Source organism: Equus quagga, chromosome 2, assembly GCF_021613505.1.
Source record: "Equus quagga isolate Etosha38 chromosome 2, UCLA_HA_Equagga_1.0, whole genome shotgun sequence".
Lineage (NCBI taxonomy): Eukaryota > Metazoa > Chordata > Mammalia > Perissodactyla > Equidae > Equus > Equus quagga.
The window spans coordinates 108,833,438-108,858,259 of record NC_060268.1 but is presented as its reverse complement, the minus strand read 5'-3'; the positions used below and the strand labels follow the sequence as shown (position 1 = coordinate 108,858,259).

The following is a 24,822-nucleotide window of genomic DNA, read 5'->3' as shown; positions in this document are numbered from 1 at the left end:
AAAGTTATGTGAAAACTTGTGCTAACACCCTCTGGTAAGATCAAGAAAGCTCTAGCATCAGATAACAGCAAATGTTATCTTTCTATTTTAAATGTGTGCAGGCAAGAGATTTGCCTACAATCTCTCCACAAAGGTAAGATAGACAGGAAACTGTACCATTGCAGAGTGGACGAAACGGCTCAACAGTTTAGACAAGTTTTGAAAATGAATTCATCTTAGAAGATGTTCTTGTTAGAGCTGGTATAAATAACATGTTTTTTTCATTAAGCCTGTATTGTACTTGCTGTTTATTACACAATTTAGGTTTGTTTTTTATTTTCAAAACATCCAGATAAAGGAATGCTGATTAGTGGAATAGAATAATTTCAATTTCAACATCTTCTGGGGGAAAAAAATGTAAACTGAGTTACCTAAGTAAAGACCAAACTGGTTTACTTTGTTACTCTCTTCATTTCCAATTTGTAAACTCCATTGTTACTTGATAACTGTGTTTTTGTTCAGAGATTCTTGGAAACAGTCCTTTAAGACTTCTCTTTCTCATCAAAGTGTGTTATAGTAGTCACCCCTCTTCCCCACCTTGGGAGACATGTTCCGAGACCTCCCATGGATCCATGAAACCGGGATCATACCAAACCCTGTATGTATTATGTTTTTTCCTATACATACATACTCATGACAAAGTTTAATTTATAAATTAGGCACAGTAAGAGATTAACAACAACTAATAATAAAATAGAACAATTATAACAAAAGTTACCATAAATCTTAGCAACGTCAGCATACAATTTTTTTTCTTTCCTTATTAAGCTGAGAATTTTCACATTTTCACTTAAAGGAAGCACTTTGTGGCTTCTCTTTGGCATATCCAAATTGCCAGCGTCACTATTCTTACACTTTGGCATCGTTATTAGGTGAAATAAGAGTGGCTTGAACACAAGCACTGCGATACCACGACAGTCGATCTGATCACTGAGACGGCGACGAAGTGACTCATGGGCGGGGAGCATATACTGCGGGATCCGCTGGACAAAGGGATGATTCATGTCCTGGGCAGGACACAGCAAGATTTTATCATGCTATTCAGAATGGTGTGCAATTTAAAACTTCTGAATTGTTTATTTCTGGAATTTTCCATTTAATATTTTTGGACTGTGGGAAGTGAAACGCCGGCTTAAGCGAGGATTAGTGTGCTTTGGTACTTAACCTGTATATGAGATGTGTTAAATAGATAAGATTCAAAACTGTCAAACAGGACAGAGGTGAGAGCACTAAATGTTCTATGGAAATTAAAAGGAAACGGGGAAAAATCCCTTTCTGAACTGTGCTCAGTCATGTATTGCCCTGTCAGCTTGTGAGTGTATACAAACCTTGTCAGCAAATACAATGCAGTAGTATTCCTATTATTCAGCAGCAGAACTTGTTACACTGATGTAAGTGGCAGCGTTGTTCAAGAACTAACAGGTGCTGTACCCCAATCTTGGCCAGGCAGATGATCACAGGTAATACCACAGATTTCATGTACAATTCACAGAAGAATTGTATTTCTTGTTGAAAATTATAATGGATTTTTTTTTTTCACTTACAAGTACTATATGCCTAGCTCCCAGATCTCTAATATCATTCTCTAATGCAAAGAACCAGGGCTCTGTGGAGAAATGGATCATTCTAGGACTGGGGCAGAAAATATACAAGCTAAGTCTGGAGCATCTTGTAATATCAGAAAGTAAGGAAATGCTCTACACACATACACACTCTGATGTGGGATGGGTATGCAAAGGGACACAAGAGCCAACTGAAAGAGCTCCCAATGGCTAAAGCTGAAACAATTTGAGCAACGAAATAAATAAAGTAATAGTGAATTGCAACCCAAAGTATAAAATAAATATCCATGTGTCCATAATGATATAAACACATGATTGAATAAATAAATGGGAGAGATGACAAATCTCCTGGGAAGAATTGCAAATGATTTGTATAGACACTCCACCCTCAAGGAGAGGGAGCATAACCCCTCACTCCTTAAGTGTGGGACATCCTTCCAAAGAGTAGAGTTTCGAAAGGGGGAAAGAGTAACTTTACAGTGGGGAAAGTGGTGATAGCGATGTCATATTGATACTATGTACCCTTGACCTGATGTGATGGAAATGACTCTTTACTTCTGCAGTCTCCTCCCAGAACACCACAACCCCAGTCTAATCATGAGAAAAACATCACCCGAATCCCAGCTGAGGGACATTCTACAAAATACCTGACCACTGCTCCTCAAAGCTGTCCAGGTCATCAAACACAAAGTTTGAGAAACTGTCCCAGCCCAGAGGAGGCTAGGGGGACCGACACCTAAATGTAACGTGGTATCCTGAGTGGGATCCCAGAACAGGAAAAGGGCGTTAGCAGAAACGACATCTAAATAAAGCATGCACTAAGAATTAAGGCTGTAGAGGTGTGGTGAGAAATTCAAAGGGGAAGCTTGGGCCCTGTAGCCCAGGGCAGGGCGTTGGACTTTATTCCTTCAGTTTTCCCGTTATATAAAGTGGACATAACACTGCCTACTTCAAAAGATTATTGTAAGGATTAAATAACACCGAAGTATCAGGTACTCATGGAATGTTAGTTTCTCTCCTCTCTGAATCATCTTTGGTCCTTCTTTATACCTGTCAGAGTTTGGGATCAAGGCTTCCATTTCATTCATTCAAAATATTTTTTAGTGCTTACTGTTACTAAGCATTACACTAGGCTATGGAGATACAGGGGAAAGCAAGACACAGATCTGTCTAGAGGAGCGTGCCGACAAACGTGATGTGTGCTCTGGTGGGGGAAGTGCAGAGGTTGTGGGAGCACCTAGCAGAGACCTCTCAGTCTTGGGTCTGCAGGGAAGACTTCCAGTTCAGTACAAAGACCTACACACTGGGCAAGAGTTAGCAGGCTGAGTGGAAGGATGCTTGGCACCATCAAGGATGCAGAAGACATTAGTTTGGTTGGAGGTGGAGAACAGAGTGTGAGTCTGGAGCGAGAGCGGGTTCCATCTCATGACGGGTCTTTGTAAAGCATGTCAAGGAGGTTCGCACAGTGCTTGGGAGAATGAGCCTTAGAGCCAAACAGACCTGGGTTCAAATCTTAGCTTTACCTCCTACTTCGTGCGTAAACTTGGTCAAGTGATTTAATATTTTTAAAACTCCACTTTTCCACGCTCAACGATGGTGTATGACATACAGTAAGTGCTCAGTGTATGAGGAATTTGGACTTTATCCAAGGGGCATTGGGATGATGCTGTGGAACTTTAAGTGGAAACGTGACACAATCAGATCTGTGTATTGTGAATGCAATGTGTAGAACTGGTCATCTAGGGGCAAAACTGGAAATGGGTAGACCAGTTAGGAACCTGTTGTGGTGATTTGCGAGTGCTTTCATGGTGACCTGCCCTGTGCGGTGGCAGGGAGATATGACAGGTACGCGGTAGAGAGAAACACCAGGACTTGGTGATGGATTAGATGGGACAGATGCAAAACAGGAAACTGACTTGGGCCGCCAGGGTTGGGGTGCCTTGGGGCACTGAATTAGGGAACATAGGAAAAGGAACAGACTGGGGGAGGTGATGATGACTAAGGATAGAATTTTGAATTTGTTACCTGTGTGCATCCACATGGACTTGTGAGGGAGCAGTTGGGTATAGAGGTCTGGAGCTCAGGAAGGAGGTCTGATAGGAAATACGATTCGGGAGTTGTCCTCATTTTAGGAATCACAACTCAGTGTCTTAAGGGGCCAGGCTCATGGCATCAGTGAGTGCTGCCAGTTGGTGTACCCCAGAGGGCGTGGTGGGAGGGAGGTGACCTGGGGAGCTCTAGTACTGCTGGGAAGATACGCTGGAGCTGTGTTCAGCCTTCATCACACCCTCTCTCTAGTGAGCCTTGGGCTGCAAAGCCCAGCAAACTAAAACCTCTATTTTTAAAGCATTCTTGCAGCTAGGGCTTCAGGTAAAGTGCATTTGCACAGGATTTGGAAGGCAGAAGTGAGCCTCTGCTGACAAGTCAAGTCATGGAGGTGCTTGTTTTTTCTGAGGTGCTGTTAGCCGAGGTCCCAGTGTTTAGCTTCGTGAACACTCAGAAGCAGGATGCAGCGTGTCGCTTTGCTGGTATGAATTATGGTAGGCCTGACATGGTGCGGGATCTTGCGGCAGCAGCTGAAGCTTCCTGATTGAGGTTGCTTGGTCATAGAAGAGAGGCAGGGTAGCCTGGTTCAGTGGTGTAGCTCCTGACAGCTCAACTGAGAGCTGAGAGTCTGTTCCTTTAGCATTTCCAGTGATTCTGTAATGAAGATCCATTTCTGCCTGACTACCCAGGTTCTGTTTCTGCAGCTAAACTCTGACAGACTAAAATTCAGATATTTTTCAAAATACTGTGCCAGTAATACAAAAACTGGCCATGGGGGAGAGGAGCATAGGAACGAGGTGGGTGTGGTCATGGAAGGACAACAGGAAGGATCCTTAGGCCTTGGGACTGTTCAGTGTCTTGACTGTGATGGTGGATAGATCTGTGAACCTACATGTGTGATAAAATTGTATAAGACTTAGTACAATCCCCCCCCAACACACACACACAAATACAAGTAAAAGTGGGGAATCAGGATTATATCAGTGGATTGAATCAGTGTCAACATCCTGGTTTAATATTGTGCTAAAATTTGCCAGATGTTGCCTTTGGGAAAACTGGACAAAGTGTATACAAGGGGCACAGGGATCTCTGTATTATTTCTTAAAGCTGCACATGAGTCTACAGTTATCTCAGTAACAATTTCAGTTAAAAGAAGAAAAGCAGGAGCCGGCCCAGTGGCATAGTGGTTAAGTTAGTGCGCTCCTCTTTGGCGGCCCAGGGTTCATGGGTTCACGTCCCAGGCACAGACCTACACACTACTTGTCAAGCTGTGCTGTGGCAGTGTCCCACATACAAAATAGAGGAAGTTTGGCACAGAAGTTAGCTCAGGGCCAATCATCCTCACCAAAAAAAAAAAAGAAGAAGAAAAGCAGCTGTGGTCCACAAGCTTGGGAACTTTAAATGGACGGAAGCCATGGGAATGAATGAGGTCACTCACAGAGTGTATGCAGCCTAATAAAATAAGGAAGCCAAGGACAGAACCCAGGGGAACACTGGCAGGTAAGGGATAGGAGAAGAAGAGATCAAGAAGGAACAGCAAGAGGGTGGGAGGACAACCTTACGTGGTGTTCTCACGTCGTAGGAAGAGACCTTTGCCAAGAGAGTCGAGTGCCCTGGAGAGGTCGGGAAAGATAAGGGCTTAATCCATAGTGTTTAGCAACACGGAGGTTGTGACTGATGAATTCCACTGCAGTGATACATGAGGGGTACACAAGGGAAAGAGGTGGGGTAACCAGAAGATAGACTGTAGATAAATGCTTTGGGTCAGAAATTGGAATACCTGATTTTAAGATTTTAGAAAAAAGAACAGAGGTTTTATGACAAGGTCTTGGGTATGACTAGGGCACAGAAAGGCAGGTCATGGTTTTTTACGTGATGGTGGGGAAGTAATGGTCTGGAAGTCACACTGACTACTGAAGAGGCTCCAGACCCTCTGCTGGCTTAGGAAGCTGTGAACGAAAGCTTAGGGAGAGGTTAAAGAACTTCCCGTGCGATGAGAGTTCTGAAAGGTACAGTTGGAAAGATTTAGAAGGGAAGGGAGAGCAGCGTGACATCAGGTCAGACGAGAGGAAGCAGATATTCTTTCCGGAGAGGGCTAGAAGAGAAAGGAGAGAACCGGTGGAGTTTACGTTTGGATAATGAGCAAAGACCATAGAGATGGGATGTGCAGTGAATTTAGTTGGCCACAAGCCATCTGTTGGCTAAGGTATTTTGGAAGAAGTCATTTTGATTTTTTGCCTCCCTCCCTCGTTCTCCCTCACTTTAACATCTGTTCTGTGCATCTTATGTGTCTGCATATGTTATTCTAGGCCCTGTGGATTCTGCAGTGAACAGAACAAAGTACCTTCATTCTGGTGGGGGAGAGAGACAATAAATAAAGATTATTGACACAGGCTTTGAAGAAAAAGAAAGCAGGATAAGGGGCTAGAGGTTGGGTGCCTGGGGTGGGACAGCTATTTCAGAAAGTGGGTTCAGGGGAGACCTTTCCAAGGAGCTGGTTCTAACAAGTACCTGAAAGAAGTGGGTAAGCAAGCCACGTGAGGGTCAGGGGACTTTACAGGCGGAGGGATCAGCAATGCAGGCCTAGGTGAGAATGGCCTTGTCGTTCCAAAGGAGGTCAGAGCGATTGGCACAGAGTAAGGGATGGGGCACAGGGGCAGTCAGGCCCCACGTAGGTTTTGGGGAAAAATCAAGAGTCGTGTTTGGGGCAGGTCATGTTTGAGGTGACCATCCTTTCACTAATACTATTCAGGTTTGCCTCTTCACGTTAGTTATCTAATATGTAAATGGGGGATGATAAAACCTACCTTGTTGAGGTGTACACATTAAAAACAACATACATAAAATGCTATGCATAGCACTGTAGTACATAATTAATGGTGTAGGTAGTATATGTTTAGATATTATCACATGTGCTTCATAAGGTCATAAAGGACTATAGAATATTGGTAGTTAATTATTCACATTCTCTTTTTAAAAATTTTTAAATTACTTTCCAATGATATTTTGGTTGCCTTGGTTAACCTGCCTTGGTTTTCAACTTCCAGATTAGAACTAAATACTTAATCGTGTATCATTCAGAGGTTGCCATTTTCCTGTGCTACCTATGACATTTCTCTTTGATCTTCCTTGTAGCCAAGTAAATATATTTGCTCTTCCATACATTTCATTTACTGATTTTTCTTAGATATACATCTAATATGCTATCAGCCTTCTTTGTGCCTCTTCTTAAAAACTGCTCTTCCCCCATGTCGCCTTTTTAGCTGGGCCTTCCTGACTAGTCACTTCACTTTACCGTGCCCCAGTAACAGACAGTATTTGTTAACGTTCATCATGTAGGCTGGTAGTATGTATGTTATACATTTGTGTGTGTAAATATTTATTTATCTCCCAATAGCATCCTTGTACAGCTGACTTACAGTGACCTTTGATAAATGTCGATGACATGTTGAATAAAGGAATGAGATAAAGAGAGTTATTTATATTTTGTCCTTCTCAGAGAAGCTTTGGGAAATTGAAGTGAGCTGTTAACCATACTGACGTATTGGTAAACACTTCTGTAAATAAGGTTGTTTTTAATCAGTCAGAGAAACCAACTGTAGGACTCTTGGCAGCCCAGTGAACATTTATTTACAGATGACCCATTTTGTGGGAGCATCAAGGTAGCTCCTGATGTTTTATTAAAAGTTTGAGTCCATCTGGTTCCCACGTTGATATATCTCACTTCCTTTCAACAGTTGTTAGACTGTGTGGTTTTAAAAAACAGGGACGATCATTGCATGAAATCTCCAGGCTATGAAGATGGAACAGTCTGTGAGTTCACAGGAAAAGACTACAGGGAAGTTTAAACTGTTTTACTACTTTTCTCCCCATTTCTTAATTTTCCTGCCACCACTCACTGCTATGTGGGTCCAAGATCACCATTCGGGAAAACAGTAGTTCAGAATCAAAGACAGCACTTTATGAGATGCTTTGCTTTAGAAGCACTTCCAAGTTCACCAAAAGTGGGGCTCTTAAAGAATATTTCTAACTTTTTCAACCGAAGGTAACGTGATAAGTGATGGAGGCTGTTTCCAAAACATTCTGGTTGTATATTGGTGAGCATGAAAGCACTCTGTCCAAGTTAACCTAGGCACTGGAGCATGGGGAAAAAATGTACTGCAGCATTAGAAATGAAGCCAAAGAGCTGGGAGAATATTTTCTTTCTTGAGGAAATTTCTTTTCTTTCTTTCTTTCTTTCTTTCTTTTTTTTTTTTTTTTGAGGAAGATTAACCCTGAGCTAACTGCTGCCGATCCTCCTCTTCGCTGAGGAAGACTGGCCCTGAGCTAACATCCGTGCCCATCTTCCTCTACTTTATATGTGGGACGCCTACCACAGCATGGCATGCCAAGCGCTGCCATGTCCACACCCGAGATCCAAACCATCGAACCTCGGGCCGCCAAGAAGTGGAACATGCAACTTAACCACTGCGCCACCGGGCTGGTCCTTGAGGAAATTTCTAATGCCAGTGTACCTGATTTATCTGAGAAGGATAAATGAGAAGCCACTGTGCTAATGCAAAAGCAGTGAAATAAGATTTACTGTGCAGTCTTTTTATCATTTGTATACCTGGTTTTTGTTTATACAGTCAAGGGTAAAATGGTCCATGTTTACATTTGAAGAATTTTCCCCTTTCTTTTCAGAAACTAATTCTGAAGCAAGCCCTTATTATCGTACTGCAGTGGTGTTTCAATCACAATTTTAGTATTCGACTGTATGCATTAGTCGCTCTTAAGAAAATCTGGAACATGTGTAAAACGATGCATGTTGAAGAATTTGATGCTCTCACTTCTGTTATTGAATCCAGTCTGAATCAAGTGGAAAACATGCATGGCGCAGGGTGAGTAAACCTTGGACCCTCCACTGTACTTCCGCTAGAGCGCACAGAGAAGATGTCGAAGGCGCCCCAGTTTTATTAGCGTCTCATCTTCCGTCATGCTGGAGCCCATAGAGCCCGGAAGGCCAAGTTTAAGCAGTTCACTGTTTGATGTACAGTTTAATACACTTCTCATTGTAGCCAGCTCCATCTTGACCTTTCACTGCTTTTTCATCCTTGATTATAAAAAATATTTATTTTATAAATAATCTTTTCCATCCTTTTAGATGTTTCTCTTCAGTATAGCCAAAGGCGTCACCCTTGTTGTCAAGGAGCTGCTGAGAAACAGCATGATCTGACTTTAAAGACATGCTCCTAACGCCTCAGTTGTACTAGTTAAAGCTGGAAGCTTTTTTCTTTTTCTTTCCTAAGAGAACTCTATTCCTCAAACAAAATCCTATACAGAAGCTCAATATCAAACAGATAGAATGCTGCTGCTGTGGATAGAGGTGGGGAGGGGGGCATGGCCCAGATTTTGTGAGGCCCCCTTTCTCCCATACCCATTGCTGGTTGAAGGTCACCCACAAAAGCAGCAGAAGTATCCTCAGCACCTCCTGGTATCTGAACGTACTGCCTCATCCCTAAGTTGTTGTTGTTTTACTTTGTCTTTATCATCATAGATTGTCACCATCCTGGAAGGCTGGGAGTTTTATAAATTTCAGAGACCCAGGCAATATCAACATAAAAAGCTTTTCTTCAGAGGCTCAAAAACACTCACTAATTTACATAAACAAACAGATAAAGGTTGGAAGCAGCATATTAGGCATATGAAACAGTGTGTGGAAAACCAATAACATGTAGGGTCTTTGCCTTGACCATCAAGTTAGCACATGGTACAGATAAGACTGTTTATGAGCCGTTACGAAGCTTCATGTGGCGCTGGGCCTGAGCTACTTCCGTGGCCAAAAACTGCCTTATGACCCTGCTCCCTACCTTAACTTTTGATACCTTTGTTAAAAGAGGAATTTGTGTGACTAAGTGGGTAAAGGAGGTTTTGGGGGTCAGGAGAAAGATATTTAATTCAGCAAATGTAAATACTAAAATATAGTTACATGAGAGAGAAAAGGGAAGAGAGAATAGAAGGAGGCGAGAGTTAGGTGGGGAGATAGGATGGGTCATAGATGAAGGACAAGGGAGCAGAGGGAGCTGGTGAATGCCTCTGGCATGTCGTACACCGTGCTGTGTCCTGGAAAACTGCCTCAGATGCTGGTGCCAAGAGCCTAGTCACTACAATTAGTAATTCACCACAGCGTTGTCTAGAATTCCTGACTTTCCAGGTGTATCCCAGCAACTAGAATCTTTGATCTTTTTCAAGTGATTGTGAAAGTCTCGTTTCTTCATGGTGTGTGGGTATGCGTATATTTATCGTTTCTTGTATTTGGTGAATATTTGGCTGAGTTTATTTACGTGAGTAGATGTGGACGTAAATATTTTTCAGGATAACACTTGTGTTATCATGTAGAAAGCCAACTCAAACTGCAGAAGTTTTTCCTAATCATACTTGAATGTACAATTTAATGAAACCATATTAACAGAACGCACTCCTGCCTCTGTGCAGTGTGCTCCTTGTGTTTGACAGCTGGAGATAAGTAACCAGGGGCCATAACTTACAGTTAATCCCAGGACTTTTAGCCTGTCCGTAGCAGAAGGAAGTCTGAGGAAATTGACCTAATTTTTAACATGCAGACAGGCATTTGTGGGTCAGTTTATTGTGTTCTCTATGAGCAAATCATGATTTATTGTTTGGTGTTGACATGTTTTAGTTGGTTGGTGATGCTATTCAAGATTCTTGGTAGCTGTATTTTGATTTCTAAAAACAATTGGCTCAGCTCATATTTTTCACTAAGCAATAAAACACCCTTTTAAGAAATAACTTATTCTTTTAAAAGTCCTAGTAGCAGCTAGGAGATATAACTAAGAAAAATAAGGACCCCTGGGTGGTAAGCCATCTCTGCTTTGAATGCACACCTACTAAGAGTCAGCTTTGTGGCAGGCAAGCCTAGTGCTGGGGACCAGCTGCAGGCCAGATAGAGGAAGTTTCCAGCATCATGGAGCTCACTGTCAGGTGCAGATGGACATCAAATAAATAGCCATATGAATAAAAAGAGATTTAAATCACGGTGAGTACTCTAGTGGAAGAGTGAAGAGTGTGATGAGAGAAACAGACTGTTTAGTCCGGGTGGTTTAGAGAAGGCTTTTGTGAGTAATGTAGTGTCTAAATTACAATTTAAAGAATGAATAGGAATCAGGCAAATGAAGAGTGGAGGAAAATGATTTCTGGGCAAAAGAGACCGTGTTTGGAAAAGCGCAGAGGGGGAGATGTGCTGATATGCTCAGAGCGCTGCAGAAGGCAGGTCTGACAGAGGAGCAGCGCATGAGGACGGCGCGCAGCAGCGGCTGAGACGCGAGGGCCAGGCCGAGCTGGGCGGAAGCCAGTTTCTATTTCGAGAATTGTGAAGCCAGTGAAGAGTTTAGACTCCAGAATGTCATCACCTGTTTGCTTTTGCATTTTTAAAAGTGTGAAGAGCAGATCAGAGGCCAGTAAGAGTGAATGGGAGGAAAATGGTGAGTCAGATTCTCTTGAGGTTAGTAGAGGGATAGAGAAATGCACAGGTTTGAGGTAAGGCAAGCAAGAGCCTAAAAGCACCCACTGGATTTAGCAAGAGCAATTTCAGTACCATAGTTGGTGGAGTAGAAACCCATTAAAATGGGTTGAAGAGTGGATGGGACAGTATATTTATGTTTGTGAAATCCAGGTGATAAGTTCATTGGTGTCTGTTATTTTCTTTACTTGAATATTTAAAATATTTCATATCTTTAATTATTAAAAAATGGGCAATGAGGAAGATAAAACACAGCCAAGTTGTGCAAATAATTCTCTCTAAAGACTTCTCTGTAAAGTGGGGTGGGAAGAATAGTTAATGGTGGATGTGCTGTCAAAGAGGGCTTTTATAGTATTTTTGGTAACATCAGTTTTTTTTTTTCCCCCAAAGCCCCAGTACATAGGTGTAAATCCTAGTTGTAAATCTTTCCAGTTCTTCTTTGTGGGGCGCCGCGACCGCTTGGCTTGACGAGTGGTGTGTAGGTCTGCGCTTAGGATCCGAACTGGCGAACTCCAGGCCATCAAAGTGGAGTGCATGAACTTAACCACTTGGCCACCGGGCCAGCCCCCACGTTAGTTGTTTTTAAATAGGAATTCGTGGTTAGGAAACTGAACAGTGCAGAAAGGTATCCAATAAAAACAAGACAGTCTCCTCTCCTCTCTTCTTTCCTCTCGTCTCTGCCAAAGGTGTTATCTCCTAAATGGGTGATCTTTTAACAGCTACCTTCTGTTCCATTGAGTTGCTGAGTCCCCTGCTCATGGAGACTTTAGTAAGGTTTTTGTTTTTTAAGATTAGACATAAAGCAGTTTTGAATAGGCTGAAGGAAAGTCCAGAAGAGAGAAGAGGGGAAGACTCAGAAGGGGGGAGGTGGAGGAAAATCCAAGGGAATGGGATCTTGAGCACATAGTGGGGTATTGTCCTTGGAAGAGAATCTCTTGAAAGGGAAGGGAAAGAGGACAGGTGCATAAGGAGGTGGCAGGAGATGGAAGATCTGTCATCTGAGTCTTCTGTTTCTCACCCCAGTGACGTGTGAGGCACGGCCATCTGCTGATGGTGAGAGAGGTGAGAAGACAGCTGGGAAGTTTGGGGTGTGAAGAGGATACACTGGCCATAACAGGAGAGCCATCTTGCCAGGAAAATAGCTTGAAATTGCTACTCAGCTTTTGGGTTGTGGGTCATGAATTTAAACTGAAACCTGCTGGTCACATTGTATGATTTTTATCCCTACCTCTTTTGTCTTTTTAAACTTGACAAATGTGTTAAGAATTTAAAGCCTGCTCATATTAAATTTGTTTGGTTTATGGAAGTTGGAACAGTTTGGCTATGTGTTGTGAATCTTGAGAGTAGAAAAAGTGATTTATGTAATGGTTTTCTCTCCTGGAAAAAAAAAAAAAGCATTTGCTGCCAGAGACTTATGTAGTTCTCTTTTAGATTCTTTTCCCCCAAGGGTTCAAGCTGTATCTCTGGCAGGCTGTTCCTGTGAGGTCTTCCCATCACTGCCAGTTGACGACCATCTCTGCCTCCCGTCACGTTTGATGGAGCTCAGGCTCTGCACGCTCCGCTAGATTGATCCCATCCTTTAAGTGCGGAGAGCTGGGTTTCATTCTTGTTGATCATTGTTGTATGACTTTGAGAGAGTTATTTAATTTCTGTGTCTGTCTTTGAGTTTCATTTGAAAAGGTCGGATTTACAGCCAGTGTTTAAAGTATGTTGATCTTGGAGATATGGGTGTATAAATCTTAGGATAAAATTCACAGAATGTTCATTCATTCTAAATTCTGCAGCACCTCTTTAAGATATCTAATTGATTTTCCCCCCTTACCAGAATTGTTGCACTTGTTTGTACCTCATGCCGTATCTTTAATCCTTAGGAATGCCAAGAAGAATTGGCAACGCATCCAAGAGCATTTCTTTTTTGCAACATTTCACCCTCTTAAGGATTATTGTCTGGAGGTGAGCAGAGAACATCATTTGTAAATTCTGTACTGTGTCTTTCACCCTCATGCTTCCTTTCTGCCATAGTTGTGGAAGGGTTATGATTAGGTTAATTTTTTCCCCTTGCTTGCGAACTTCACCTTAACATTGTAAAGTTCTGAGTTTAATGTTGTCCCATATGCAGATGACTTGCTTGCATGTCCCTCTTAGGCAGTGAAAATTGGCTAGTCATTTTCACTTTCTGTTTCTCAGGCAGTGTCTGCTTGTAAACACTGGAAGGGGGAGTATTTAACTCTAAACAGAAATCTGTTCTGACAGTAAAAGGAAATGAGTGAGAACATTGGTGCAGGTGAGATTTTGTCGTAATGAAGCCGATTGTTAATGAAAAAAAAAAGATCTCTTTCGTTAATTGCGTTTTTTAGGTTCTGGGTGACTAAAATTGTATAGCAAATGACACACCACCTCATGATTGTAACTGTGTTTACATAATTTTAAGAACCATAAACATATTTATTACAATTAGCATGTAAGTTAATTAACTTAATATGTAAATTAAAATTTGTATAGATCATATTACTTTCTCCCTTTTTCAACTATAATTATAATGTTTTGGCTTTGAATTTAAAACCTTTGACCCAGGACTTTTCCTCTAGAGAACTTGGAAGTATCAGTAAATTTAGCTACTGTGCGTAAGCAGTTTTTTTTGATTACTAATAAGCTAACGTTTTTTAAAAATATAAATCTATATATTGTGAGATATTCATCATAGAACAATAATGTGTGCTTTCTGTTGCTTCGTTGCAAATATTATTTAGGATTTTAACATGCTCTGTTCTGTGTTCTTTAGTGCCCAGAATGCTTTGTTTGCCATCTTTCTGAAGGACCTTTAATAACTCTCTAGTGCTAACCAGCCTTTTCTATTCAGTCTCCAGCAGGAGTAAGTCCCTTGCTTCCCTCTTTCCCTCATCCTGCCTGTGACTGCCTCACTCTCACGTATTTATATGTCTTACTCTCCATTAATGATAGGAGTCATAACCATCAGTGTAGATAAAATAATGGCTTGCAAGAACCCTGTCTCTCTATGTATTTGAAGCTGTACTTAGTACCTCCTTAATAAATATTTAGTTGCAATCATTATGCAGTTTAAAGTTCCACAAATGTTGCTAGCATGAAGAAAATCATATTTATTCTAAAAACTTTTATGAAGACTTGCACATTGTTGTAAATTTATTTCATTTTTAAGTTGCCTGTTGCTTGTGCTTCTGCTTCTTATGTGCCTTTTCACCTTTGATGATAGTCTGGTTCTCAGTTTTCTTTTAGTAGGTAAGAAAATGAAATGAGGATTGTTGATGTAATAACTAAATAATTACAATTTACAGTTGTGTCACGCTGTGCCATTTACAAAACACTTTCCTATGCTGTTGTAACCTGATTTTATCCACGTTTTAAAAATGAGGAAGTTGAAGCCAAGAAAGGCTAAATGGCTTGTCTAACATCGCACAGCTAATATATAGTCAAGGCCAAATTTAGATTCTACATTTGTCTAATGGTAGTGGGAGTAGAGATTTGGCATCAGAAGAGCTTGAACTTGATTGCTTATGAAGGTAGTGGTTATCAATAAATGGCATTTATCCAAATGTTCTCCAACATTAATACTGATTAATTCCAAAACACTTTCTGCTTTTGTTAAGAGCACGGAGGTTTATTACATACAGTTAGGAATACCAAAGTAGAAGATCTGCCTGATCTCCAGGATTTCCTAAATTAATCCCCTCATTTCTTAGAAAATGAGAAATACATCTAGAAAATTGCTACAAGACGTAAATGAAAGTGTGTAATTTGATCAGATATGATAGTTAGGGAGAATACATTAGTAACAATAAGTTGTACTTTAAACATGTTATCATGTATTGCTTTGTTATCTTTAAGGGCAAAAAATTAAGACTTTGCAATTTTCTTTTCAGACCATATTTTACATCCTTCCACGCCTTTCAGGCCTTGTTGAAGATGAGTGGATTGCCATTGGTAAATTTACCAGCTTCACTGACATTCCTTTAGATGCAGGATTTCAGTGGTACCTTTCTTCCACTCAGCTTTGTGAACTAGAACCAGGGGACTGGGCTCAGCAGGACAGAGGTAAAGAGAATCGCTCTGGCCCCTTGCTGACTCGGTTAGGCTTATTGATTTAAGTTACTTAGGACAGGTAGTTGACTTTTCATTGACGTGGTGAACTCTGCTCCTCCACTTAGAGAAAAGCCAGTGAAAAAAGGTGGTAAAACTTTGACTAGTACTTTCAGCTGAAAGTTAGCTTTGCTATAGAAAGCCAAAAACAGCCTGATATACTTTATTATATAAAGCTAGTGGCTTCTCTTTTCTTTGAAATACTATTGTTAATTAATATTCACTGCTCTTCCACAATATATTTCTGTAAAAATATAGCTTTCAAAAAGGGCTAAATTATGAAATTTCTTGTCTCATTTAGGGATAAAACAGAGCTCTTGATTCTAGTCCCTTCTCTGTCTGGTTGGACATCATGTCATCTGTTACCGTCTTTCTCCTGTGCCTTCACCTTTTTTTACACCTACTTCTTCCCTTTGGGTTTCTTTAGGACGCGCATTTCCTTCTGTTGCTCACTCCTCTTCCCCGCTCCTCCTCCCTCCCTTCACAGTCCTGCTGCCCTAAGGAAGCCAAGCATCAAGTCTCCCACCCATTTTAGAAATCACAACTAATCTTAATAGTTGTGTATTAGTAGTCTACAGTCTCATCATTTCTGTCACTCACATTTTGTCCTCGTTCTGACTCTTTGCTAACCCATAACTACCATTGAAACTTATTGCAGAAAATCAGAAATTTTCTTTGTCTCCTTCATTACAAAACCTAAATAGAAGGTCTTCTCTTATCATCCCTGACCTTTGTGTAGCCTTTATTTGCTAGTTTCTTGCTGTCCTGATTTTCCTCCTCAATCCGACTCCTCACTCTCCTTTATGAGCTCCCCTACTTGTCCTTTATATTTGTAGTTCTCCAAAATTTTAATGTTTTCAAGAATTCCTTGGACAACTCGGGTTCTGCCCTGAGATTTTAATTCAGTATGTCTGGAGGAGAGTTCTGAAAAAGAACATTTTTATCAAACACTCTAGGTGGTTCACTAATGCATTTTAAGACATATCACCTTAAATTTATTTATTCATTCAACAAGAGATTTATTGACTGCATCTTATGCAGTAGACATAAGACAAAGTCCCTGTCCTCATGGCGCTTACATTCCTACAGGGGAGACAGCCCTAAGCAGATATGTAATATAATGTCAGTTAGTAAAAAGTACTGTGCAAAAAAAAAAAAAAAAACAGAGTGAAGAGAGAGACAAAGGCTTAAAAAGAGCTTTCTAAGGAGTTGACATTGAGCAGAGACCTAAGTGAAGTGAGAGCAAGGCAAGCAATGATCTGGGGGAAGAGCTTTCCCAAAACAGAGAACAGCAAATGTGAAGATTTGGGGACAAAAGATGGGGACAGAGCTGTTTCATCAGTGTTGTGGAAACAGCCTGACGGGGGTGGGCTGAGCAGAGACTGGGAGGGAGGAAAGGTGTAGAGACAACTGATTGGAGTTCTGCCGCAGAGTAGAGCAGAGGAATGAGGTGTTACCTGGATGGGGACAAAGCTGGAGAGGTCTATTTAGTTTGTTTATTTTTGGTAAAGAGAGGGATATTGCAATAGGGTTTTGTGCTGAGACTTAAATGTTAGTATCCTCCAAATGTTTTCATTGGCCTGGTTTTCTGTGCTGCAAGCTCTCCCTGAACCTTTTTATTAATTTCCACAACTTGAGACAACCACCTATAGAACTGTAACTTTCGAATCTTTGTCTCTGCCTAGCCTCTTTCCTGAGAGTACTGGACATTCTTTAAACTCAACATATCCAAATTGAATTTGCCTGTCTGTCCAAACGAGGCTCCTCGATGTACCCTTTCTATTAATGGCGTCACTCCATCATCATAGAAGTCATCCTTTCCCTGTTCTGTCTCTTGCCACACCCATCCAATACCAGATCTTGGTGATTCTGCCTCCCAAATCTGGCTTCTCCTGGTTAGCCCCTCTTGCACTGACTTAATTTAGACTGTCTTTATCTTTGCCTGGACTAGTGCAAAAGCCTCTACATGGTTTTCCAGCCCCAACTTAATCCCCATGTCACTTTTAGGAGGGATTTTTCTAAAACACAAAACCAGTACTGTTATCCCCATTCTTAAAACCCTTTAATGGCTCCCATCTCTAGAATAATTCTTTATCATTATATACAAAGTCCTTGTGATCTTATCTGAGCCATCACCCTCCATCCATTGCATGCTGTGCACAACACCAGTCCTGCTGCTGCCCGAGCCATTTCCTTCCACATCCTGTGCATGTGCACATGCTGTGTCTACAGTCTGCACTGCCCTTCCCACACACTCTGCTTTGCAAACTGTTACTTCCCTTCCCTTGAGCCTTCTGGGTCTTACTCTTTGCCCTCCGTCCCCAGACGTTAATAACTCCTTTCTGTGGGAGCATCCCCTCACTAGAGTACTGCATTAGGGTTATTTGCATGTCTCCTCCATCCCCAGGAAGCTAAGTGCTCCTTGATTGCTCAGTCAAGTTTGGAGCGGGGCAGAGCTGAGGAAGAGCCTGGAAGGAGATTCTCAGTCCTGTACTAGAGATCAAAACGCTGCAGGGAGACTGGTCAATACCATTCTGTGTGCCCATCAGGGTAGTTAGAAGACAATTGCTTCAGAGAGTATCCTTCATTTTAGAGAAGTTCTCCCAAGTACTTGTAAAATAATTTAAAATAAAGACTATGTCTATTTTTTCAGGAAAATAATATTTCTACAGATAATTCCAATCTAATACTAACAATAGTTTGTAAGACACAGTGTTATTTTATGAACCACTAAGAAAAAATGCTACCAAGCTATGATACCCTATGGATTCTAAGATGCTTCCCAATTTTGGATGTGCTAAAATGTAAAAAAATATGCATCTTATATTTTCATGAAAGGTATACTGGATAGTAGAGTTGAATTTGAAAATTTAAAATTACTCTTGAAAATGGCAATTGTGTCTGAATTGAAGTTCTTTAATGAATCTCATTCTAAACTATCATTTTAAACTCTTAAAAATATATGTGTGTGTGCAATTAAATAAATAGGGAAATTTATACATGTGGGAATATTTTCTTTTTCCTTCCCAGGTTTTAATTCAGGTGAGGCAGACGACCAGTCTGAGTGGACTGATGTTCAGAAGAAGATCATCCCATGGAAAAACAATGTTCCAGATTTGGACCTGGAGCTCGCATTTCAGGATCGTGCTGCCAAACTTGGAAAGTCAATTAGTAGACTGATTGTAGTGGCCTCACTCATTGATAAACCAACCAACTTAGGAGGTAATATTGCAGTTTTCTAGAGAATTGCTCAAAATCTTTTGATCCTGAAGATGTTTAATCAATCCAATACCATTTTTGGCTGCCCTTTCCACATGTAACCCTCTTGGGGAGCTTCAGAGGAACATATGGGACATGATGAGCTTAGTATTCTGCTGCAAACAGTAATTCCAGCTTGTTCTGTATAGGACTGTGCCGGACCTGTGAGGTATTTGGGGCCTTGGTGCTCGTTGTTGGCAGTCTTCACTGTGTCAAAGACAAACAGTTTCAGCACCTCAGTGTTTCCGCAGAACAATGGCTTCCTTTGGTGGAGGTGGGTGGAAAGTTATTTATTGTTAAAATTTTTATTTACTGAAATCCTTTGCAGTACTCTATTTTCTGTATTAGTCCTTCGCAGTAATTTATAGTACTCCAGCATTTAATAGTTGAAAATAATATTTAAAGTAAAATACAGCCCACTTCTCTTCCTTTTGTTATCTTTCACATTGTTGTCTTTTTAGAAATCATCAATAATGTAGAATTCTTTTCAGTAAAGTGTATCGTGTTGCAACTCACTCTTGATTTAGGAATACTTTTTATAAATTTATATGATGTTAGGGGAGTTCTTTTTTATAGCATATAATTCTGTCCTTTTAAAAAGACTTTTAACAAGCTGAGTTTCATAAAAAATTTTTAAAACTCTGATTTTACTGCAAGCAGGGCTATAAGTGAATGATTTAATATTTTGCTCTTTTTAAACTCATATTAAGGTAAAACCACCTCAGTTAATCGATTATCTGCAACAGAAAAAAGCAGAAGGTTATACCATCATTGGTGTGGAACAAACTGCCAAAAGCTTAGACCTAACCCAGTACTGCTTTCCTGAGAAATCTCTCCTCCTGTTGGGGTAAGAAAATTCTCTTGAGTCTCAGTCTAGAAAATGTTTCAGAAATTTCACAGTTTCCCTGGACTCCTGATATTACACCCGCATTTGACCTCTGATTTGTAATGTTTGTGGAAAGCCCCCCTAGTTTTCATTTAATTTCACTTGTTTGGGATGGTGAGGTGAACACAGAATTGACTCATAAATCTTTTTGTTACACTTATTTATTTTCCTAGTACCAGAGACTTGTTTCATTTTGTTACTCTGTCTCTTCCAGTAACATTCAGAGTATTTGAGAAAAATATTGTTTGGTACAGGAAAACTCACCTTTCTTCTCCCGTTTTTCTTCATCAGAAATGAACGTGAAGGAATTCCAGCAAATCTGATCCAGCAATTGGATGTTTGTGTGGAAATTCCTCAGCAGGGTATCATCCGCTCACTTAACGTCCATGTGAGTGGAGCCCTGCTGATTTGGGAATATACCAGACAGCAGCTGCTTAAGCATGGGGACACCGAGTCATGACGTTTGTGCCTTATCTGAGATGAGTTGTCGGTGCTATGGAAACATTTTAAAAAACTATTTGGACTAATAGATTCTGAAATTTACTGGGGTAATTTGTATTTCTTCTTCTTGCAATTAATGCCAAAACTACTTCACGTGCCTTAAGTATTTTACTATATGTTGTTCCCTTTAATAAATTTTTTAGCTAAATTGTATGGCTCTTTTAATAAAATATGTTAAGCAATTGTGGAAATAAAACAATGTATTTTAAAAAGATACTTTCTTTTCTAGAAACTAGTATTGTCAGAAATGTGCACTATGATTGGAATAAGGCAGAATGAAGGCAGCTAGTATCTATGAATACCACCCGCTAAGTCATAAGGAGCCACGTGGGGAGGAAGCAAAGGTTCTGCACAAAGAAGAGGAGCCGTTAGCCTCTTTTTGTGCTTTGTATCTGCTTATTCCCAAGGAGGAAACAGGCTTGCAAGATGCTGAGCCAGCTTCCCTATAAAGTTCATAATGCTCAGGTAATAGGTTTTTAATTTATTTTTAAAGCCATGAGCTAGGCCATAATCATTCCTGTGAAGCTTTTAGGAAGTTTTTCATATAATACCTTTGCTCAGAGTTCAAATAGTGATCAGAAGTAGTCTATATTTTGAAAACTGTCATATGGACCCAAAGGAGGTGAATTACTCTTGCACATCACTACCAAAAGTGAGAAGGGGACCACGAAGGTTGATTTACTGTTTCTGTTGTTCTGAGGTTTCTTGTTTGTTTGTTTGACTGGGCCACTTCATTACCTAGCGGTAACCATTTATCACCGTCTGGCAATGAACTTCAATTACATCTGAGTCCTTTTTAATAACATTTAAATTTCAGGGTCCATTACCTGTATTTTTTTCTTCTGTAGCTTTATTAAAATAATTTTTGTTTTGCAGAAGAGTTGCAAAGATAGTAGTTTCCATGCACTGCACCCAGATGCCTCTAATAGGATCTTACATAACTATGGACATTTACCAAACTAAGAAACCAACATTGATAATGGTGCTGTTCACTAAACTACAGATCTGGTCTATAGTCATATTTCCTGTTATCCCACTAATCTCTTTTCTGTTCCAGGAGCCAGTCCAGGCCACTACATTGCATTTAGTTATCACGTCTCCTTAGTCTCCTCCAATCCCTGATAGATCCTCAGTCTTTCCTTGTCTTTCATGACCTTGACACTTTTGAAGAGTACTAGTCATAACTATGTCCAGTTGTGGTTTGTCTGGTCTTTTCTCATGATCAGACTGAGGTTATGGGTCTTAAGGAAGGATACTGCAGTGGAGTGCCCTTGTCATCACGTCTCAGCATGACTTACTGCCTCAACCATTTGTTGAAGGCAACGTTTGCTATGTTCTTCTCTGTAAAGTTGCTATTTTTCAGTTTCCACAGTCTGTGTGTTAGGAGTGAGTCACTAAGCCCCGCCTACAATCAAGGGTGGGAAAATAAGCTTCATCTCTTCGGGGGAGGAGTATCAAAGAATTTGGGGGCAACTGTTAAAACTACTACAGTAATTAATAAATATTTTGGGAGAGATACTTGGAGGCTGTGCCAATATACTGTTTCTCCTGAACGTTTTGCCCACTGATTTTAGCATTCATCAGTGGACATTGCCTGTACCAGTTATTATTGTAGTGTTCCTTTTTTTTTTTTTTTAGGAAGATTAGCCCTGAGCTAAATGCTGCCAATCCTCCTCTTTTTTCTGAGGAAGACTGGCCCTGAGCTAACATCCGTGCCCATCTTCCTTTACTTTATATATGGGATGCCTACCACAGCATGGCTTGCCTAGCAGTGCCATGTCGGCACCCGGGATCCAAACCGGCAAACCCCGGGCCACCGAAGCAGAACGTGTGAATTTAACCACTGCACCACTGTGCCGGCCCTTACTGTAGTGTTCTAGTGGTGATATTCTGTATTTCCCTCGTTTCTTCTACATTCATTACTTGGAATTCTTCTGTGAGGAAGACTTGTCCCTTATTTAGTCATGTTTATATCAATGTGGATGGTTGGCTCTCGTGTCCTTTTGACATGCTTTTTTTCTGAGTACTTCCTTACTTTCTAGCACTACAGAATGCTCCAGGCTCTTTGGTTTTCTCTACCCTAGTTTCTAGAATCAGACATTTCTCCAAGGAGCATTGGTTCCGTTTATTGGAGAATGGCATTAGAAACCAAGATCTGGGTGCTAGATGTGCTTGTTGCTAGTGGGGTATCACTGCAGGCCCTGTCAGGAGGCAGAGCTAGGGAATCTAGGTGTCTTCCAACCCACGTGTATGTATATAAATACAATGTCTAGCTGTTAACATAAACATCTCTGACACCAATCGAACACCATAGGATTCATTCTAACATTGACCTCTTGCTTATTTTTACCTTTTTTCTGACATAAACCTCGTGCTCATTATTGTGGTTTCAGAATTGCTAAACCATACCCCTGTGAAACTCAGCAATTTGTATCTCTTTTCGTCTTTAGCTTTACAGTATCCAGTCAGAAGAGCATTTTTCATTTATTGAGATTAGCCCCCATCTTACCTACCCCACTGAAAAGTGAGTTTATGTCATATATTTATAATATGGTTAGACTCATTTATGACAATCTGCATTCCAAACTGGAATCCCTCCAAAATTTTGGCTGACCTGATTTTAATGTGCATACCATCAGAGTCACTCTTTGCAGTGTACAGTTTTGTGGGTTTTGACAAGTACATACTCACAGATCCACCCCTGCAGTACCACAGAAAACAGTGTCAGTACCTAAAAATTCCTTTGTGTAACTCCTTCACAGTCAACCACTTCTCCATTCCCAACCACTGATCTGTTCTCTATACTAATTTTGCCTTTTCCACAATCAAATAAATAGCAGCATATAATTTATAGCCTTTTGGGTCCGGTTTCTTTCACGTAGCAAAATGTGTATAAGGTTCATCCATGTTGTTGCCTGAGTCAGAAGTTCACTTCTTCCTATTGCTGAGCGGTATTCCAGTGTATAGACAGACCACAGCTTGTTTATGCATTCCTCTATTTCAGGCACCTGGGTGTTTTCCAGTTTTTGGCAATTATGAATGAAGCTGCTATAAACATTCATATAGGTTTTGTTTTCAGTTTATTTGGTGAACTATGTAGGAATGGGGTTGTTGGGTCATAAGGTAAGCATGTTTATAAGAAACTCCAAACTGTTTTCCAAAGGGGTTTTACCATTTTGCATTCCCACCAGCAGTGGCTGTGAGTTTCTGTTGCTCTGCATCCTCATCAGCACTTGGTACTGTCAACTTTTTTTTAAGCCATTCTAATAGATATGTAGTGATAGATCATCATGGTTTTAATTTGCATTATTCTACTAAGATGGAGCTTCTTTTTATAATATTATTCATAACACTATAAGTAGATATGTGAAAATATCTATTCACATAATTTGCCTACTTTTTAAACTTGGGTGATTTTTAAGTTGTAAGTTCTTTATTCTGGATACAAGTTCTTTATGAGATATGTAATTTGCAAATACTGTCTCCCAGTCTGTAATTTATCTTTTCAGTCTCTTATTGTAGCTTTTACAGAGCAAAAAGTTTTAATTTTGATAAAGTCCAACTTAGCATATTTTTTCCTTGTATGGATTGTGCTTTTGATGTTATCTAAAAATTCATTTCCAAACCCAAAATCATGCAGAATTTCTCATTTTCTTGTAGAAGTTTTATAGTTTTATATTTTACATTTAGGTCTAGGATGCACTTTGAGTTGGGTTTTTAATAAGGTATGATGTATACATCCATGTTCATTTTGTGTGTGTGGGTGCACAATTTTTCCAGCACCATTTGTTGCAGATTATTCTTTCTCCATTGAATTGCCTTTGCATGTGTGTCCAAATTCACTTGACTCTATTAGTGTCAGTATATTTGTGGACTCTCTCTTCTGTTCCACTGAACTGTGTGTCTGTCCTTCTGCCAATACTATACTGTTTTGATTACTGTAGCTTTATAGTAAGCCTTGAAATCACGTAATATGAATCCTCCAACTTTATTCTTTTCAGAATTGTTTTAGCTTTTAGGTCCTTTGTCTTTCCCTACAAATTTTAGAATCAGCTTGTCAATAGTGAGTATCTACAAAAAATCTTGTTGGAATTTTGATTGGGATTGTGTTGAACCCATAGAACAAACTGGGGAGACTTTTAACAATACCTTAACAATATTTAGTAGTCCAATCCATGAATACAGTATATCTCTCCAATTAATTAGATCTTCTCTGATTTCAAGTGTTTTGTAGTTCTCAGCATATAGCCAATTGCACGTATTGTTAGATTTATACCTAAGTATTCCCTTTATTTTTTATTTTTTTAGTGCTATTGTAAATGGTATATTTAAAAATTTCATTTTAAATTCCAATTATTCATTGCTAGTATACAGGAATATGATTTTCCTTTGTATATTGATTTGTTTCCTGCCATCTAAGATTCACTTATTGGTTCTAGGAGCTTTTTTGTCAATTCTTTGGGATTTTCTACATGGAATAGTAATATTATCTGTGAACAGAGCTAGTTTTATTTCGTCCTTCTCAATCTTCTGCTTTCTGTTTCTGTTTTGTCTTAATGAAGTAGCTAGGAACCCAGCACAATGTTGAACAGGAGAAGTGAGAGACAACATCTTTACTGTGTTACTGATTTAGGGAAAAAGCATTCATTGTCTCATTATTAAGTATGATATTAACTGTAGGTTTTTTGTAGATGGTCTTTATTATTTTACCTGTATATTTTAAGTTCAAGCTTCTTCCAGTCCTCCTTTTTTGTGCCTGTATAAAAATGCTAAGTCCCAGGACGCACAATGACAACCTACTTTTTTCAGTATCTAGATCGATAATAATATTTGCCTACCACCCATCCTCCACTAAAAGAAAAAAATGTGTTTTTTAATGGGCTTTTTCTTAAAAT

At 40.0% G+C, this 24,822-nt stretch overlaps 1 protein-coding gene across 1 annotated transcript in view; it reads left to right on the top strand.

The window, feature by feature from the left end:
- Window positions 1-20,117, top strand: part of TARBP1 (TAR (HIV-1) RNA binding protein 1) — an 86,957-nt gene extending 66,840 nt beyond the window's left edge. The window contains exons 25-31 of the mRNA XM_046652807.1: window positions 8,331-8,527; window positions 13,038-13,119; window positions 15,066-15,237; window positions 18,313-18,504; window positions 18,690-18,814; window positions 19,251-19,387; window positions 19,718-20,117. Coding sequence (XP_046508763.1) covers window positions 8,331-8,527; window positions 13,038-13,119; window positions 15,066-15,237; window positions 18,313-18,504; window positions 18,690-18,814; window positions 19,251-19,387; window positions 19,718-19,886 — 1,074 coding nt within the window. The 3' untranslated portion in view covers window positions 19,887-20,117. The remainder of the gene's footprint in view (window positions 1-8,330; window positions 8,528-13,037; window positions 13,120-15,065; window positions 15,238-18,312; window positions 18,505-18,689; window positions 18,815-19,250; window positions 19,388-19,717) is intronic.
- The last annotated feature ends 4,705 nt before the right edge of the window (window positions 20,118-24,822 follow it).